Source organism: Pristiophorus japonicus, chromosome 7 (assembly GCF_044704955.1).
Source record: "Pristiophorus japonicus isolate sPriJap1 chromosome 7, sPriJap1.hap1, whole genome shotgun sequence".
NCBI classification, from domain to species: Eukaryota; Metazoa; Chordata; class Chondrichthyes; family Pristiophoridae; genus Pristiophorus; species Pristiophorus japonicus.
Window position 1 is genome coordinate 106,956,347 of NC_091983.1, and position 20,027 is coordinate 106,976,373.

General features: G+C 47.7%; 1 protein-coding gene across 1 annotated transcript in view; it reads left to right on the forward strand.

Annotated features, from left to right (window-relative positions):
* Window positions 1-232: 232 nt before the first annotated feature.
* Window positions 233-20,027, forward strand: part of LOC139266825 (protein eva-1 homolog C) — a 328,149-nt gene continuing 308,354 nt past the window's right edge. Inside the window, exon 1 of the mRNA XM_070884432.1 lies at window positions 233-369. Within this exon, the coding sequence (XP_070740533.1) occupies window positions 289-369 (81 nt within the window). The 5' untranslated portion in view covers window positions 233-288. The remainder of the gene's footprint in view (window positions 370-20,027) is intronic.

The window sequence follows — 20,027 nt, forward strand, 5'->3', positions numbered from 1 at the left end:
ACTTGCACGGGAAGGTGCAGTGGGAAGGTGGATGGCTGTTGGGGTTGATTGAAGAGTGGACCAGGATGTTGTAGAAGGAATATTGGGCTGTTACTGTTGGCCTGAACCTATTAATTTTTTTTTTTAGCTTTAATTTTCTATCTTCTTTTGACAGGGTATATGTCAAGGGTTTTGAGGAATTACACAGAGCATGCCTGCGATGGAGAATATATCTCACTGCGATGCCCTCATAGAACAACCATCAGTATCCAGTCTTCATTTTATGGCAGAAGGGCACCCAGCCACCAGATGTGCCCATCTCGCTACCCACAAACTTTCAAAGACCTTGAAATGGAGGATCTGTCCTGTTCCGCTATCACATCCTTGCAGGTAAATTTCAAACTTAATTTCTGAAACGACGCGGGAGAGTTTTTATCTATCTCATCTATCAAGATATTAAACTTTGTCTTTCTTTCTTGTTAATGCCTGGCTATGTCATGGCAGGAGACCATGTGTAATTTGCAAATTGAGGTTCTATATCATACATAGGACCCTGATCTATGTATGTCATAGGACCTCTGCCCATTTGTACCGAGGTTGAGCGACCTAATCAGGGATCCTCTGAGGGAGTGCTGGAGGCCACCCAAAAAATGGCTCAAAAATATCTTTAAACTTTTATTTTTGTGGGGCCAGGGGCAGCAAGAGAGCTCTTTATGGTCTCAGAAAAATACTCCGGTCAGCAGCCAGCCCATGCGTGGGCTTCGGTGAGAACCCTTCCCCCTCATCCACAGGTGCTGACTGTCAGCCTCTTCCAACTAAAATGAAAATCAACCCACCCTTTCCCTCTCTTTCTCTCGCACACACTCTGTGTTTTTAAAAGAAGCAAAATAAACTTTATCTGAGTTAAGCTTTTGAAATTTGTCCTACAGCTTTTATTCAAATAATTTTGTAAAACAACTGAGCAAAATCTTTTGGACACTAAAGAAAAATATTCAGCTGACGAAATTTGAAGGAAGAGGAGGTCGATTGTTAAGTGTGTGTGTATGTTATGCCATGGATGGTGTAGTTTGGCTTGGGTTTCACCTTGCACCTGTGGAACTACAAAACCAGAATGCACTGTGACATCCCACATCATATGATAGCAAGATAGAAAAGGACCAGGGAATCATTGCACATCTTTGAACCATATCATGGGAGTTGAGAAATTTACCCCAGTCTGTGGGACCACAATACTCAGAATGTACAAATGACAACCTATAATCACGACAACTAGCCATAAAACATAACAAATAATAACTGCAATATGTGACGACCAGAAAAAAACATTTTTTTTCATTATTTTATATTCATTAAATAAAAATTCTGAGCTAACCATGTTTAGGATGAGGTTTATTGTGACATTTGCAGGGACTAATGTTTGCATTGGGGCCATGCAAATCCATTGTGGGAAGTAAGGGGAGAAAAAAATATTTTATAATCCTGCACTGATTGAGAAAAATCAGGAAGGGATGAAAAAACAATGAAATAAAGTTCGAAGGAGTGAAATTCGGTTGCGCCGTGTTTGGGAAGTTAATTTTTATATATTTGAACATTTAGCATCCGGCACGATGGTCTGCAAAATTGTGGGAAATTGAGCATTTTTCTCTCAGAAATGCAGTGAGGCGGTATCTGAGGTGCTAATGGCCTCAGAGGGGGCGCTGCAGGGGCACTATTACCGGGGCTGCACCCAATTTCAGCTGACTTTCATTCACTGATAATCAGCCTGCTGTTCATTCCAGTTCTTAAAGGGGATGCCATTTCAGGCAGCACCTCGTCATTCTCATCATTTCTGGAGTTGACTGAGAGCTGCAAGAAAGGTCTGTGATGGCTGCTCCAATACCTCATGCAAGGGGAGCTCAGTTCAATGACCTGGCATTGGAGACATTGGTGGGGGCAGTGGAGAGAAGGAGGGAGGCACTGTTCCCTCCATCTGGGGGAAGGCCAACTCTACAAGTCATTACGACCATGCGGGCAGAGGTGGCTGCGGAGGAGTCAGCAAGCACCGTGTTCGATAGAAGCACTACACAGTGCCGCAAGAAATTCAACAACCTCAGTCAGGTGGTCAAGGTGAGTACATGTTTGCACAACACTTACATACCAGCCTCTGTCTGTGCACACTCTGCAAACCAGCACTTAACCCAGCAGGCAACCACCAACCATCTGTGCCTACTCACAGTAACAGCCTCATTTCACACCTTGACCATATTCAAAGCTATTTAACCACGGCAGGCATATGTTCCACATACATAACTGGACTCTTACTAATAGAGGTTCCTTTCTTTGCAGGCCAAGATGGCACACAACAGGATGCAGCAGAGTGGACTGGAGGGGGCCAGCTTTCTGACCTGGAGGAACGGGTGCTGCAGCTCATTGGCCCACAGGTGGTGGGCGCCGTGGCCGGCGGAGACATTGAGGCCGCTAGAGGCAACAATGGTATCTTTAACCCCTCTTCTCATCCCACTTCCCTGTTAAACCAGAAGGCCTTATCATTTTCCAACTCCTCATTCTGTCTGTCTTCCTTGCTCCATTCCTGCCCCCTGTCCTCACTTTATCGTGACTCTTGTGCCATTTTTGCTTTCAGATAATCAGCCAGCAGATGAGCAGCCCGTGCCTGAACCCCCCCAACCCAGTCATGAGGGAGAGAAAGAGGAAGATGAGAATAAGGAGGAGCCAAGCATTGCGTCACTGCTTTTTTTCACCTGCAGACACCAGCTCAGGAACTGGGACTATGCGGTCCTTAGAAGTTAGCTTAGGGCAGGGGGCTGCACTGGATGATGCACCGGGGCTTAGCGGGTTGCATCACGGTCATGGGGAAATGGAATCTCGGGAGCCATCTCCCCGGAGGGTGAGTTCGCATGTGAGTTCTGCTGCAGAGGACTCAGATGAGGACCCCGATGGGGAGGCATTCACACAAAGGGTGATGGCCATGCACTCAGACATGATAGGTGAAATAACAAGGGTGCAAGAGAGCCTGTTAGAAGTGATAAGAAAGGTGGAGGAGTCCGCCTCCCACATTGTACACAGCTCTACGCACACCATGGAGCCCATCATTGCTAGTATGCAGACGGTGGTGGACTCCCAGACATACCGTGTGGATTCAGAACACATGTCGCATGTCGTGGGCGATGCGGCAGCTTCCATTGTGGCACAGGCGGAAGCAACACATTGTCTTGCTGCCGCAGTAGTCAATGGTTGCTCGCATGGTTGCTCCGACTGCTCTCATGCAGTCTCAGCTTGATGCCATGCAACAGCTCGGTGTTGTCATGTAGTCTCAGCTGCACGCCACGCAAGGTCTGACTGCTGCCATCACCGCTGGGTCCACCACAATCGACCGGGGATCACATAGTGTCACAGCAGTCCAGCAGTCTGTGCTCCAGCAGATTGGTGGGGATGCTGAGGTACTGCACCGGGGGAGTGGCAGTGGGTCAGTGGAGCAGGAACCTGCTATCCTCGCTCAAGATTATAACATTTCTGATCCCACCACTTTCACTCCGCCATTGCACTTGTCGCTGCCTGTCACCCAGCTAGACCAGATTGCCGCCCTCCAGCCTGAGGTGGTGCCATCGGCAGCTGGGCCTTCTCAGTCCAGAGCTGGTCGAGGGTGTCCTGCAAGGCCATCTATAGGGCCCAAGTTTCCACATGATTTGCGCCTGATTTTTAGGAGCAACTGGTGGAGAACGGACTATCTTAGAAATCGCAATTCTCCACATTTTTTTTACTGCAGTTCTAGTCAGGTAGAACAGTTCTACTTTGGAACAGAATTTTTTCTTCAAAAGGGGGCGTGTCCGGCCACTGACGCCTGATTTCAAAGTTTCCACAGTGAAAACGTACTCCAAACTAACTTAGAATGGAGCGTGAAGATTTTTGTAGAACTGAAAAAACCTGTTCTACACATTAAAAAATCAGGCGCAGGTTACAAATTAGGCGTCCAGAACGAGGTGGGGGGGAGGGAGAGGGGGGGGGGGAAGTCATTAAATTCTACAATAAATCCTTATTTATACTTCTACAAATATTATACAAATAAATCCAACCTGAATAAACATTTATAAGCAAAGAAAAGATTAAATAAACCATCTTCCTACCTGTGTGAAAGTGCTTCAGCCACGGAGAATGCTGCAGTCAGCCTCACAAGTTGAGGCGCCCGTTCGTTCCCGCGGGGGGGGAGGAGGCACCCGTTCGTTCCCGCGGGGGGGGGAAGGAGACAGTGAGAAGGCTGGAAGAAGCCTCAGTGCTGATGTGCTGATGGCAATGTGCTTTTATTAAAAAATGTTCAAAAATTAAACAGCTACAAAGAACTACAAAAATGGCCGAGTGCCAATGTTTCCTTCACACTGTGCGTGCGCGAACGCTCCAACGCGCATGCGCAGCGTTGCTGGCAGGAAAAAAACTAATTTAAATGGTACCCGCCCCCTCCCACTTACAAAATCGGCGTGAGTGTAGGCTCTGCCCCCCTGGGCGCCGCGCCAAACAGACAAGGAGCTGCAAAGCGCTCCAGAATCGCGTGTTTTTTTTCCGGCGCCGTTTTAGGCGTGAAAAACGGGTGCCCAGCTCAGGGGGGGGGGCCCGTTTTTTATCGTGTGGAAACTTGGGCCCTTAGTCTCTGGCCCTGACACACAGCTGCTTTCCACCAGCCGTGCTGCAGCCACAGGGGACACATTGCGAAGGAATATTAGAATATGTCAACGAAAGAGGGGATATAAGGAAATGCACAAGGGTGAGGAATAAATACACAGTTATAAATGTTGTTGTTGCTTGATAAATGCTGATTGGAATGTTTAATGTTTGCTATTGTCTCTCATTTCAGTTTTGGGGCTTTGGTATGGAAGGGCAAATTGATTTGGTGATGGAACCGTCCACAGGAACCGGGAAGTGGGATGGAAATCAGAGGAAACGAGTTCAGATGAGACGGTCGTGGACCTCCCTTGCAGGATCACGATGGACTCGCTGCCTCCTCCATTGTGGCTGCTGCTGCTCCTGCTCCTCTCCGTCCTCCTGCTGTTGATCCTCCTCCTGGTCCTCCTCCTCTCCTGAGGTGGTGTGGCTATGGCTGGTTGCCATGGCTGTGCCCTCATGATTGTTATTTATGTATGTAAACCTGACCAAAGTGTAAGACTTGCTACTAGGGGGCACACCTATGGGAGACATAAGGGTCACCTGTGCACCCTGGGGCAAGCAGGTATAAAAGGTGATTCACCATGCTGCTTCTCCACTCTGGTGTCTGAATAAAGGGACCAAGGTCACAACAGTTTGAGCTTGCGATATAATCCTGTGGATTTATTCTGAACATAACAAATTTGCGACGAGTAACGGATCACAAACTTTCATGCGGTAATGGCTGCCGTTGGCATTCTTGAGAGATTTGTTGAGGGTGATGATTGGGAAGCCTTCATTGAGCGCCTCATCCAGTACTTTGTGGCCAACGAATTGGACACGGCTGAAACAGCGATCAAGCGCAGGGTGATTCACTTAATCGTATGTGGGTCATTGGTATATGGCCTTCTTAAAAATTTTCTGGCACCAGTCAAATTAATGGACAAATCTTTCGCAGAGCTGTGTACGCTGGCTAGGGAACACCTTAAGCCAAAGGAGAGCATCCTGATGATCAGGTATCGCTTTTACACGCATCATCGCTCCGAGGGCCAGAACGTGGCGAGTTTTGTCGCCGACCTAAGACGCCTTGCGGGGCAGTGCGAATTTGCAGGATCCTTGGGGGAAATGTTGCGGGACTTTGTCGTGCTTGGAATTGGCGACAAGGTCATTCTTCGCAAAGTGCTGTCTGCTGAATCCCTAGATCTGAGCAAGGCCATCACGATAGCCCAAGCCTTCATATCCACGAGCGATAACACGAAACAGATATCTTCACAGAATCGAAGCTCACTGGCAAGCAACGTGCACAAAATAATGTTTTCAGCAGGCAGAACGGCACAGGGCAGGGCCCACACGATTGTAGAGGCCAGACCTAGGCCTAGAGTGACTCAGAGTCCGCCGTGAGGCGTGAATGTGTATCTATTAACACCATGCTGGTGCTGCGAGGGCAGTCATAGAACCCATCAATGTCGATTCAAGCCCTATGTGTGCAAGGGTTGTGGAACAATGGGGCACCTCCAGCGAATGTGCAAACGATCTCTGACTCACCACGTGGCAGAGTCAGGAGAGGACGACTGCTCCAGCGAGGATCACGATGAACGAGCAGGAGAGGCAACTCAACCTGAGGATGAAGAGAAAACATAGAAACATAGAAAATAGGTGCAGGAGTAGGCCATTCGGTCCTTCGAGCCTGCACCGCCATTCAATAAGATCATGGCTGATCATTCACCTCAGTACCCCTTTCCTGCTTTCTCTCCATACCCCTTAATCCCTTTAGCCATAAGGGCCATATCTAGCTCCCTCTTGAATATATCCAATGAACTGGCATCAACAACTCTCTGCGGTAGGGAATTCCACAGGTTAACAACTCTCTGAGTGAAGAAGTTTCTCCTCATCTCAGTCCTAAATGGCTTACCCCATATCCTTAGACTGTGTCCCCTGGTTCTGGACTTCCCCAACATCGGGAACATTCTTTCTGCATCTAACCTGTCCATCCCGTCAGAATTTTATATGTTTCTATGAGATCCCCTCTCATCCTTCTAAACTCCAGTGAATACAAGCCCAGTTGATCCAGTCTTTCTTGATATGTCAGTCCCGCCATCCCGGGAATAAGTCTGGTGAACCTTCGCTGCACTCCCTCAATAGCGAGAACGTCCTTCCTCAGTTTAGGAGACCAAAACTGAACACAATATTCCAGGTGAGGCCTCACCAAGGCCCTGTACATGGAATACATACCTTCACCATCAAAAGCACTCCGCTAATGTTAAAAGTTGAACTTAATGGCACTCCAGTCCCCATGGAACTAGACACGGGGGTGAGTCAATCAGTTATGAGCCAGAAGGCATTCGAGAGGCTGTGGAGCGACGAAGAACAGCGACCCAAGCTGATCCCAATTCAGGCAAAGCTGCACACCTACACCAAGGAACTGATACCAGTTATTGGTAGTGCGGATATAAGAGTATTCCATGAGGGAGCAGTGCACGATTTAACACTGTGGATTGTTTCAGGTGATGGGCCAATGCTGCTTGGCAGGAGATGGATGGGGAAGATTCGATGGAACTGGGAAGACCTCTGTGTACCTTCTCTGGTGAACGAGGTCTCCCCTTCTTAAAAGCTGAGCAAACCCCACCTTCAGCTGAACCAGGCATTGAAGTGCAGATCCAATTGCAGATCCCCGAGGCACAGGCCGCTCATCACGACCACGAGGAAGTGAAGATCAACCGAGCAGCGGTACAGGCGCGATACCCACCAACCGAAGCCGACGAGCTCTTCGCGACGATGGAAGAGGTTCCTGGTCGACCATGCAGAGTGGGACTCCGGCCAAAATTATCCGAATGCGTCTTCCCGACGCTAGAGGCAAAATACCTGGGGAGGAAGATCGCGGCAGTCAGCATCACGGACATGGACAAAGGGGCGTCCAGACCACGGGACGGGAGTGCGTTCAGACCACAGGACGAGGAGGCATCCAGACCACGGGACGAAGGTGCTTCCAGACCACGGGACGAGAGTACATCCAGATCACGGGACATGAGAGCTTCCAGACCACGGGACGAGAGAGCATCCAGGCCACGGGAGGCCGCCGCAATGGAACGGGGTAATGTGTCGCCCAGCAAGGAAGACGACTGGGTTTGGGGCAAAGGTAAAAGGGCGGTCGCTGGGAAGGCCAGGAACCCACCACGTTCCAATAAATTGTTTGCACTATGTAACCCATGTGAGCGGTCCTTCGTGGCCAATGATGTACCATTAGATAGGGTCGGGGGGACCTTACAACAAGCCAAAGTATCGAGCGAACACCAACCAGTCGTATATGTATCTGACAAAGTACTTGTAACAAGTGATGTGTTATCACACTGGGTCGGGTGTGTTGTACAGCAAGCCAAAGTAGCGGGCGAACCCCAACCAGTTGTATATGTATCTAACAAAGTATTCGTAGCAAGTGATATGTTACCGCACGGGGTCGGGAGTGTTGTGCAGCAAGCAAAAGTAACAGGCGAGCCCCAAACGATTGAACACGTATCCAATAAGTTAAACAAAGCAGCAGCCTGTATTCACGGGACTAAAGAGATGCACCAAAGAGTGTCCCACTATGTGCTCGAGTCAGACAAGTTGCTCATCCCACAAGTTCGGGAAAACAGAGGCACCATTATCGATGCGTTGTTTCGAGAATGTCTAACACTGTGTGCACTGTAACATGATCCGCCACGGGGCAGGCACTGAGAACGGCACTAAAGACTTCAGTTGGCTACTGTTGCCCACCACTGGGGTGGAAACGGTGCAGCCTGCAGACCCACTCGCGGTCATGGAAGTGCTAGAAAGCGAGGGATCAACCGTAATGGCCCCCCAGCTTAGGACCTGGACCAGCCAGGATCCCATGCTACCACCTGCCAAAGATGAATTGCTAGACGGGATGTGACAACCTATCCATCGCAGAGACGAAAGACCCATCCCAACGTTGCAAAGTAAGGCAGGACGGCTAACACAGTCAGTGGTCCGGGGCCCCCATACTACGGCCTAGATCCATGGGGACCAGTAGGCCTCCCGCCACTACCGAAAGTCTCAAGGCCAATGCGGCCATCCTGGGCTTGCTAGACCTCAGGGTCAGCGACACTAGCCCGGAGCAGACAGCCCAAATCACTAAACCTAGCACCACGTGTGTCACGGTAGACTCTGTACAGACCCGGCTATCCTGGGTGCTACGCAGTCACCAGACAGAATCACTCAGAACCGAGCCTTCCGTATGCCATCAGCAAAGAATGCACCATAATTGCATGGCCCCTCCACGCGACATCAGAATAAGTGATGTAGACCATGTTCAGGGCCCCAGTTGGGCCGCTAGCACCGCATTAGCCAAGGGGGGGAATGGAGTGTATATGATGAAAATGGAGCGTTTGATTGTGAAACCGTGTATCGGGCTAACGAAGAGAGCATTTGGACAAGACCAAACTGCGAACTACAATAACCAGGAGCCACTGTGAAACGACCTGGCCCCCAGCGACCCACTAACATGATCAACTTTGCCATCAACCACAAGGATAAACCCACCATGTCAGGACTTCAACCCAGGCGATCGACCCGGGGGCGCGGGACGCCAGACCGCCTCAACTTGCAAATAACTTGCAACTAAGACTTTGGGGGGGAGTGATGTAACGTATGTATGTAAACCTCACCAAAATGTAAGACTTACCACTAAGGGGCACACCTGTGGGAGACCTAAGGGTCAATTATGCACCCTGGGGCAAGCAGGCATAAAAGGTGATTCACCATGCTGCTTCTCCACTCTGGAGTCTGAATAAAGAGACTAAGGTCACAACAGTTTGAGCTTGCGATATAGGGCCCAAGTTTCCACACGATTTGCGCCTGATTTTTAGGAGCAACTGGTGGAGAACGGAATATCTTAGAAATCGCAATTCTCCACATTTTTTTTTCTGCAGTTCTAGGCAGGTAGAACAGTTCCACTTTGGAATAGAATTTTTTCTTCAAAAGGGGGCGTGTCCGGCCACTGACGCCTGATTTCAAAGTTTCCACAGTGAAAATGTACTCCAAACTAACTTAGAATGGAGCAAGTGAAGATTTTTGTAGAACTGAAAAAACCTGTTCTACACATTAAAAAATCAGGCGCAGGTTACAAATTAGGCGTCCAGAACGAGGTGGGGGGGGGGGGGGGAAGGGAAGTCATTAAATTCTATAATAAATCCTTATTTATACTTCTACAAATATTATACAAATAAATCCAATCTGAATAAACATTTATAAGCAAAGAAAAGATTAAATAAACCATGTTCCTACCTGTGTGAAAGGCAGCGGTTTGCCGTCGGGACCGAAGGCTGAACGGGCCGGGCCCGAGACTTCGGGCAGGGCCCGTCCCCAGCACCAGATTTACAGGTAGGTGGCATTGGGTCAGGTCGGGGAGGGAGGTTCGGTTCGGGTCGGCGGGGGTGGGGAGGGAGAGGGAGGGGGAGGGAGGGGGAGAGGGAGGGAGTGGGAGAGGGAGGGAGGGGGAGGTCAGGTCGGATCCAGTCCGGGAGGGGCAGTCGGGTCGGGTCGGGTCCAGTCGGGGGGAAGCAGAAGCGGGAGCGGCAGTCGGGTCGGGTTGGGTCCAGTTGGGGGGAAGTGGGAGCGGGAGCGGCAGTCGGGTCGGGTCGGGTCCAGTCGGGGGGAAGCGGGAGCGGGAGCGGAGTCGGGTCGGGTCCAGTCGGGGGGGAGCAGGAGCGGGAGCGGCAGTCGGGTCGGGTTGGGTCCAGTTGGGGGGAAGTGGGAGCGGGAGCGGCAGTCGGGTCGGGTCAGGTCCAGTCGGGTCCAGTCAGGGGGGAGCGGGAGCGGCAGTCGGGTTGGGTCGGGTCCAGTCGGGGGGAAGCAGGAGCGGGAGCGGCAGTCGGGTCGGGTCGGGTCCAGTCGGGGGGAAGCGGGAGCGGGAGCGGAGTCGGGTCGGGTCCAGTCGGGGGGGAGCAGGAGCGGCAGTCGGGTCCGGTCCGGTCTGGGGTGGGGGGAGGAGCGGGTGTCGGGTCCGGTCCGGGGGCGGGGGGAGCAGGTGTCGGGTCTGGTCCGGGGGTGGGGGGGGGGGGGGGAAGCCGGAGTCGAGTCGAGTCGGGTCGGGAGGAAGCAGGAGCTGGCCGTGGGAGGAGCCTTATTCACACAGCCCCAGTGAGGCCATTGGGCCAGGGCTAGGGGCTGCGTGCTTCGGCCCCTCCCACACAGTTTTGGGCGCCTGGAGCTACTGCACATGCGTGCCCACTGTAGCGCGCATGTGCAGAGGTCCCGGCACTGTTTTCAGCGCAGGGACCTGGCTCCGCCCCCTACAGCTCCTGCTGCGCTGCGCCGAGGGCCAGAGGACCTGCAGGGAGGTGGAGAATACGGAGGTTTTTTTTAGGCGCACTTTGTGGCGCGAAAAACGGGCGTCCAGGTCGGAACTGCGCCGTTCTAGGCGCTTGTGGAAACTTGGGCCCATAGTCTTGTGGATTTATTCTGAACATAACAATGATGGCCAAGTTGTGCAGCATGCAGCAGAAGACAACGAATTGGGACACCCGCTCAAGCGAGTACTGGAGGACTCCTCCCGAGTGGTTAAGGCTGCGGAACCGTTGCTTGAGCACTCCGACGATCTGCTCAATGATGTTTTGGTGGCAGCTTGGCTCTCATTGTTTGAGTGCTGGGCAGAAGTGTTGGGGTTCCAGAGGGGAGTCATGAGCCAGGTGGAGAGTGGATGGCTCTTGTCAATGAGCAGCCAGCTGCGAGCTTGATGTGGTGGCTGGAATAGAGCTTTCACACACATCTGGCACAGGGTGAAGGCATCGTGGTTGCTGTCAGGATAGCGGGCATTTACGGTGAGTATTCTGCGTGTGTGGTCGCACACCAGCTGGACATTCAGTCAATGGTAGCCTTTGCCTGCCTGCACTGCAATCAGCGACCTGGTTTCATAGCTGTCGTCCTTCTGCAGCAGCACCGTTGCTCCCTGCAGTGTTATGCCGCCGCATGCTGCTCCCTCCAATGGCCCCGGCCTGCTGATGGTCTTGCAGGCCGGGACTGTGCCGATTTCCTGAGGCACAGCAGGAGGGGCGAAGGACCGGAAAGAGTCCATAGAGGGAAGTGACCGGGGCCTAGGTGAGGTGTGAATCTGGTGTCCAGAAGAGGCGAAGGCCCAGGGGCAGCACGTGCCAGCCCACACTGTGATATGTGTGCATGCTCGGTCTGTGCAGCAGAGCTGGTCTCCAGTTAGTCTTAGGGAATCCTTGCCACTGGACCAAGACCTAGCTCTGTCAAGCCCGTGTGGTGGCTGGTGTGCAAACGCCACCACAAGTTAAAAAAATCCACGCGCAGGCATCTTCCACCCTTCACGATATAGTTCGGGATCTGGAATATTAGGTCCTTCATTGAAACACCTGTGAACTCATCCTTTTTTGGCATGGAAGCAAGTCATCCTCGCTTTGAGGGACTGCCTATGATGATGATGACGGGGTAGCCTTTGCAGTTATGAAATATCTCTGGATAGTGATGCGGTGCCCTCAAAGCGATGTGGGTGCAGTCAATGCCACCCTGCAAGATGGAGAAGCCCACTATCCTGGCAAAGCCGCATGAACGCTCCTGCTGCTTATCTCTGCTCATGGGGAATGAGATGCCGTCTGACCTCCTTCTGCACAGAGCAACTGTGACCTCGCGGATGGTGCAATGGACACCAAACTGTGGGATGCTGGAGATGTCTCCTGTTGCTACCTGGAAAGATCCACTGGCATAGAAATTGAGAATGATGGTGACCTTCACTGCCACTGAGAGAGCCATCCTCACCCTGGCCTGAGGCCTGAGGTCTGGTTGCAGCAGATGGCAAAGCTATGTGATCATGTCCTTGGTAAAACGCAGCCTTTGCACACACTGTTCCTCAGTGAAGTTGATGTAGGAGAATGCTGCCAGAATACCCTGGGAGAGTAAGGCCTCCTGCTGTCAGCCTAGTGGTGCCTTCTTCCGCTAGCAACACGTTGATGTGCTTGTCCCTGTGCTGCTGCATGTGGTTGTCCCTTTGCCTGTCCTTTTGCCTGTTCATTTCCCTCTCCCTGTTTCTCTCCATGTGGTGCTCCCTCACTCTCTTTGCCTTTCTCTCTCCCTCTCTCGATGCCTTTCCCTCTGTAATTGGTGGCTCCTTTGTCTTTGGCGAAGCATCCTCTGACGGTGAAGTTGGAGCAGGCGGTCGAGTGCCAGCATAGCCCCCATGAAGCAATAGAAATGGTTGAACGTCAAAAGTGTCGTGAATGATACAGGGGAAAAGGTAGGAGGCAGAAGAATCTTTGAGATTAAAATTGCTGCTCTCGGTCTACCAAGCCACTCTATAACTGTTGGAAAGCAGAAATAAGGAACCGCCAACAGAAAATACTTTCCAAGATTAATCTTTTAAATAGTGCTGGCGCATCCGGTTCACAACTGCAACTCGACAGCTCAAGCTGTCGTTGTCATTGGTAGGTGCTAAGGTAGGTTGCGGGTGCAATTTAACTTCCGGGGCAGTAAGGGGGCAATGCACACAGCGATGATGCAACCGAACGGGGCAAAACCCCTGCCCAATTCCGCTGGGGGCGATTTTTTTGGCACCGTGCCCATGCAAATTCTATTTTGTGCCCCGTTAGTGCCTCATGGAGCCGTGAACAGCCATCGATAAAAGGAGCAATTTTGGCCCCCTAGTATCTTGCGCAAATACTGCAAATCTGCCTTGGGAATCAGAGTTAAAAATTTTTAAATCTAAACAACTTGAGAATGAGGTGTTTTTGGGACGCAACAACAAAGCTACTTGCATTTTATGCAAATTTGGTAAAATAGAAGGTTAAATAATACTGTACATTATATCAATGAAACCTGTATCTTTAACTACAAATAAGTGCTTACCACTTTACCTTGTGTCTATCATGTGATATATTGCTTCAGTAAATTTACTGTATTACAGCGATGGCTAAATCATTGTCACAATTAAGGCAACAACAGAATTACTGTAAACTTTAAAATTCACACTTCTGTGGCATCCATGGGTCATCCAAGACCTGAAGAACTGCCCGTATAATAAAACTGAGATCGTTGGATTTAAACTATACGGAGAGTATGACCATTGCCAACCAGTGCTATAACACCTATGATTGGTGTGTTATAATATTAATTATTTTTGAAAACATTTTAAAATGTTACCTTGTACATGAATGCACAAAGCTGGATTCTGTGAAAACAAAATGAAAAGCGTCACCAGTTTGAAAACCAGTCAATAGACATATAAAGCTCTGCTAATTAGAAGAGTTGTTAACCAGTTTCAAAACCTTTTTTTCTAATTCATGTCTGATAACGAATGGTACATGTACTTTATGGTCTCTTGAACACTCTTGAACACTCTTAATTCAACTTAACTATTTATTTGGGAGATCTCAGTCAGCCATGTAGAGCTTAAGATGGCATTCCTTCCCAGCCCTTCTCTCTCAATACAGTTCCCTGTAGCTCCGAGCTAGAGTGCGTTATACATTATATCAATACCTCCTGGCTAGAGGGCACTATACATGATCTCGTTACACCTTTCCTTTCATAAGAAACAAAAATGAATTAAAGTTAGCTTCAATATAAACGGGTAGTTAACTTCTTATGAATACATGTATTAAACAACTACAAGTTTAACACACAACAAAACTTTGTCTTATTGATTCTTTATCCAAGTGTTGCATGTTTCACACTTTGAAACATAGGGCTAGACTTTCCCGAAAGCCCCTCAACGCCCGATTGCCCGCTGAAAAGAACCGCTAATGTTTGGTGAGTAACGCTGGCGAGAATTTCCAATTTTATGCTTAAAGTAATTAAAACTAATCGCCCAGCGAAAGAATGGGCGTTGCACACTCATTGTCGACAGTTTTCTCGACGGTTAAAGTGGAAAGTTAGCAACATGGGTGGTCGTTACCGGAATGGATGGTAAGTATTAAAATTTAGTCTGAGGCTGCGGTTGGGCAAAGGGAGGGGGGAAACTTTAAAAAAAAATTTTCAATAAAAAAATAAAACCGTACAAAACATTCCCAAAACAGTTTTAAACCTAATCGCCGTTTTAAAATAAAAAAAATAAAGAACCTTTGACTTACCTTTCTTTACAGGGTACTCACCAACCACCCTGTTTAAGCAGCTTTTACAGTGCGATTCTCTCGGCGATCTGGAAGTCGGTGGTTGAGGCCAAACTTATGCCCTGGCAGTTGTCCTCGGCCTTGCACGTGGGTGGTTTGGTCCCGGTGGGCATATTCAGATATGGGCGATATCATGAAAAAACTTAAGTGGAAACTTTTGCCGGGCGGAAAAACAGCTGTACCGCTGAGAAAATTGCTGACAATGAAGGTGAAAGTCTAACTCATAGTCTTTTATGTCACTGTTCAGTCCTGGCCAGTAAACGGATTCTCTGGCACGTCGAAGAGTGCTCTCGACGCCAGTGTGAGCTGCATGAAGTCGCTGACGCATGTCGGATCTCAGGGATTTTGGTATGACACAGCAATAGCCTTTGAAGACCATGCCATCCTGTGATGTGAGTTCGTCACGAACTTTGAAGTATGCAAGCGGTCCAGGCAGGCATTCATGTGTCGTTTCTGGCCATCCCGTTGTGATTTGTTGTATGACCAGTTGTAGTATGGAGTTGCTTGCAGTTGCGTGTTGTATGTTAGTCAGTCCTTGTTTGGAGAGTGGGAGAAAGTGCACCATGTGGATGCATTCCACTGAACTTTCTGTCGGTGATCTCTCCACGTTTTTGAGGAATGCATGTGAGAGGATGTCTGCTAGGTACATTTCTTTTCCTGGTTGATACTTTATTTCGATGTTATATTGGTTGAGCCGAATGAGCAGTCATTGTAGTTGCTTGAGTGCTGCAGATAAAGGCTTGCATCGTATAGCAACCAAAGGCTTACGGTCTGTCTATTCGCGCGATCTTGCAACCGTATACATATTGATGGTTCCATTCCATTCCGAAGACTTGAGCAAGCAGCTCCTTTTCGATTTGAGAGTAATGCATTTCTGCTAGAGTGAGCGCTTGGCTCGTGTATGCAATTGGTTGTCCCTGTTGCAGAAGGACGAACCCAAGACCCTCGAAGCATCTCCTTGACCTTCGGTTGCAAATTTGTGGTCAAAGTACCTGAATACCGAAGAATCTGTCACACGTTGTTTGATAGCTTCAAACACTTTGTCTTTTCTTCAGTCCATTTCCAGACCGTGTTTTTATGAGTAAGCCGTTGCAGAGGCTCGCTGAAGTCTGAAAGATCTGGCAAGAATTTTGCCAGGTACTTTGTCATGCCGACAAATCGTTGTACACCTGCGACATCCTGCGGTTTCTGCATTTCGTTGATTGTGACCACTTTGCTTGGGTCAGCTTTGAGTCCATCACGAGACAGTATGTGTCCCATGTATTTCACTTGGGAGTTCTTGTATTCGAACTTATCGAAGTTTAGTTTGCGTAAGTTTGTGTCATGATCATGATTGGCCTCTTTAAGTGTCTCATCCAGTGATCAAGATATCATCTGCAATCTTGTAGAGTCCATCTAGACCCTCGAGGTTCTGGTTTAGCTTCTGCTGGAAGATTTCTGGGGCAGGATTGATGCCAAGTGGCATATTATTATATCAATATCATCCCCATGGAGTCTGGAAGGTCGTGAGGTAGGAGGACTCAATGTCTAGTTCACATTGCAAGAAACCCTCCTTGCAGTCTGCTTTAGTGAAGACCTTGACATTTGACATCTATGACAAGATGTCATCGATCACAGGAAGTGGATAACGTCCATGTTTCAAGGCATTGTTGAGATGTTGAGGGTCAATACATAGGTTGATTCCAGGGATCAGGGGGTTGACTTATGAGGAAAGGTTGAGTAGGTTGGGCCTCTACGCATTGGAATTCAGAAAAATGAGAGATGATCTTATCGAAACGTATAAGATTATGAGGGGGCTTGACAAGGTGGATGCAGAGAGGATGTTTTCACTGATGGGGGAAACTAGAACCAGAGGGAATGATCTTAGATTAAGGGGCCGCCCATTTAAAACAGAGATGAGGAGAAATTTCTTCTCTTGGAGGGTTGTAAATCTGTGGAATTCGCTGCCTTAGAGAGCTGAGGAAGCTGGGACATTGAATAAATTTAAGACAGAAATAGACAGTTTCTTAAACGATAAGGGGATAAGGGGTTATAGGGAACGGGCGGCGAAGTGGAGCTGAGTCCATGATCAGATCAGTCATGATCTTATTGAATGGCAGAGCAGGCTCGAGGGGTCATATGGCCTACTCCTGTTCCTATTTCTTATGTTCTTATGTGCTTATACTCATATCTTTCCATTTGTTTTTTGTACAGTCACTAGACTGGATACCCAGTCTGTTGGTTCAACCACTTTCGTGATGATTTGCTGTTTTTCTAAATGATCGAGTTCCTCTTTTAGCGTTTGTTTGATCATTATTGGCACCGGTCTGGGTGGCATTACAGCTGGTGTCGCTGATTCATTAAGTTCAAAGTGAACTGTCCCTGGCATGTGTCCAAGTCCCTTAAACACATCAGGATACGCATTGTGGACATCAGTTTGTGACGCTAGCGAGACGTTTGCCTTATTCGTAGTTTGCGATTCGCGTGGTTCATTTACCACCGCGATATTCTGATGCTGCACTTTTATCAGTTGTAGCTGTTGAGCAGTGCGTGAGCCAATCAGTGGTGCACTTTGGCCCTCAATGATCACAAAGGACACAAAGTACTTTTGCTTGTTCTTTGTATTTTCCAGTGGCACATTACAAGTCCCTACCACTGGAATGAACTCATTGAATGGCGGTGCAGGCTCGAAGGGCCGAATGGCCTACTCCTGCACCTATTTTCTATGTTTCTATGTTTCTATGAATGGTTGCATGGTTGTCATATTCTGACAGTATTGTCTTAGATTATTTTATCTTTAAGCCTTTAGGTAAGTATCTAAGAGGTAGCACATTGCATGTGGCCCCACAATCTAGTTACATTTTTACCATTGACCTTTAATGGAGAAAGTATCCATAATCTTGTTAGCATACTTTCTGTCAGCTTTGTCCTTGATTGCGCGATCAACTTTACCAAGCATCTTTACAGTCATGACTTCAAAATCAGAATCATAACTCTCTTCATATAGTGCATGAACTTTTGGCTTGCCCTTATATTTATATATTTATAGGGTTATGTGTAGACTTCTGCCTTGATGCATTCTGCCTACACGTTTGAAAAAAGTGATTTAGTTTGCCGCAACTTGTACAGGTCTTCCCATATGCTGGGCATTTAGTTTTTGATAGCTCACGTCTTTTGCCACAATATCTGCAATTGTTCGTGAACTCTTTGTCTGTGAATTCTTTCTTTGTGGGTCAGGGTTTCTGTCTGACAGCTTTGACATTTTCAAAGTCTGTTTTAGTGAGCTTCATGAATTTCATTTGCACAACTATGGCCTCTGCAGCTTTACAGAGCATCACACATTTATCAAGTGTTAGGCTTGATTCTTGCAACAGCCTCTTACGCAGAGTGTTATCAGATATTCCGCAGACGATGCGGTCTCTGATTAAATCATCCCTCAAATTGCCAAAATCACATGACGATGCTAGTTCTCTCACTTTCACGAGACATCTGTCAAATCGCTTATCCCCTTGTACACAGTTGTTAAACTGGTACCGTTCATAGATGATGTTGGTTTTACCTTTACAGTGCTTTTCCCAGAGCTTCAAAATAACCTCAGTTTCCTGCTTGTCTTCCTTTGATTTGTAGGGAAGATTAATGTGGATATCTAGGGCATCGCTGCCAATGGTAGTGATATATATTGCAACCCTAACTCTATCTGGTTTTTCCACAATATTTGTGATAATTTCATAGCTGTCCCACAGCTGTTTGAATTTTTTCCAGTTGGCTTTCAAATTGCCCGTCACCTGCAATGGAGGTGGGAGAGGAATGTACTCTGGAGTTGGCACCATGGTGGTCATGACAGCTCACTACAGTTTAGGACATTGAGTTTGTCACATACATGTATACAGTTCAAATACCCAGAGGACTAGAACAAGTCTAATAGTAAAATATCGTGGCCATGTAATTGTAGAAATACTTTTTCAATTGAGGCTCTACAATAACTTATGCCATTTTAAGTTTACTTTACTAATGCCTCTAGATTATTTTACAAGCTTATCATTATTTATCACCCTTCACGGATCCACGCGCAATGTGTAGGAAGCACGCTCTGCACTGCACTGCTTAACGTCGATTTCAATCGGCTCGAAAAAGTCTTGCAGTTCCAATATTTTGGTCGTAGATGCGTTCGACGAAAGATCAAAAGTCTCCACTTTTGACACCATGTATTTTATAGTCTCTTGAATATTCTTGAGCACTCTTAGTTCAACTTAACTCTATTTATTTGGGAGATCTCAGTCAGCTATGTGGAACTTAAGATAGTGTTCCTTGAGAGCCCCTCTCTCTCAATACAGCTCCCTATACCTCCTAGCTCGAGGGCGCTATACATTATATTGATACCTCCTAACTAGAGAGCACTAAACATTATCTCGTTACAGTACCTTTTTTAAAATACCATTCTATAACATAAGATATTTTTCCGCATTTTATTTTGTGGATACCTATGAGCCCATTTAACTTCACCATTGTTATCATTACATGAAGCACTCCAAACTTATTAGTGAAATAATTGTTACGGGAAACTCATCAAAGCCAACAAGTTTTGCATCTTATACCCACTGGTGCTACCACAGGCACTCAAACTGATTTATAAAATAATAAGGCCCAGCCAACCATTCAAAGCCTGATTTTCAGGAGAAATTGTTAATGCAGTAATTTATGATATGTCCAAATATCTTGAATATTCTTTGTAAATATATGACATAATATTTTGCTAGTGATCTTTGTCAGCAAAACATTAATCTAATTTTAAAAAGAACTGGGGAGTTCTTGCCTCCCCAAAACATCTCATTCTCAAGTTGTGAATTTTTTTTCAGTTTATAATTACATGCAACCAGTGTTGGTGTTGATTTTCTGTCATAAGATTTCCAAGCTAATGTTCTTTATTACTAAGCATTCTAACCTTGCAATGCTGTATAGTAAGAGAGTTGGCAGTGTATGACTTTAGTCCTGAGGATAGAACAAAATAGATATGATTAGTGCCTTCCCAGAGGCGATAGCTTAGACGTGTTCTGGATAAAGCTTATTAGTATTGAGCCCAGGGCTTACATTCATCAACTGATAAAAGATGTCAGAAAAAAAATTAGGAGGAAGCTTAACACTTTGAGTCTGGAACAAATAAAAATCCTCAGGGAATGTAACTCCGGAGAATATCTCCCATAGTTGTTCGACATAGGCCGGTCCTGACAAGAAATCCAAAAGACTGATCCTTCAAGCATAACTTCAGTATACATCACACCACCATAGATTAAAAAAAAGACAAACATCCGCTTCCTCTTCTCC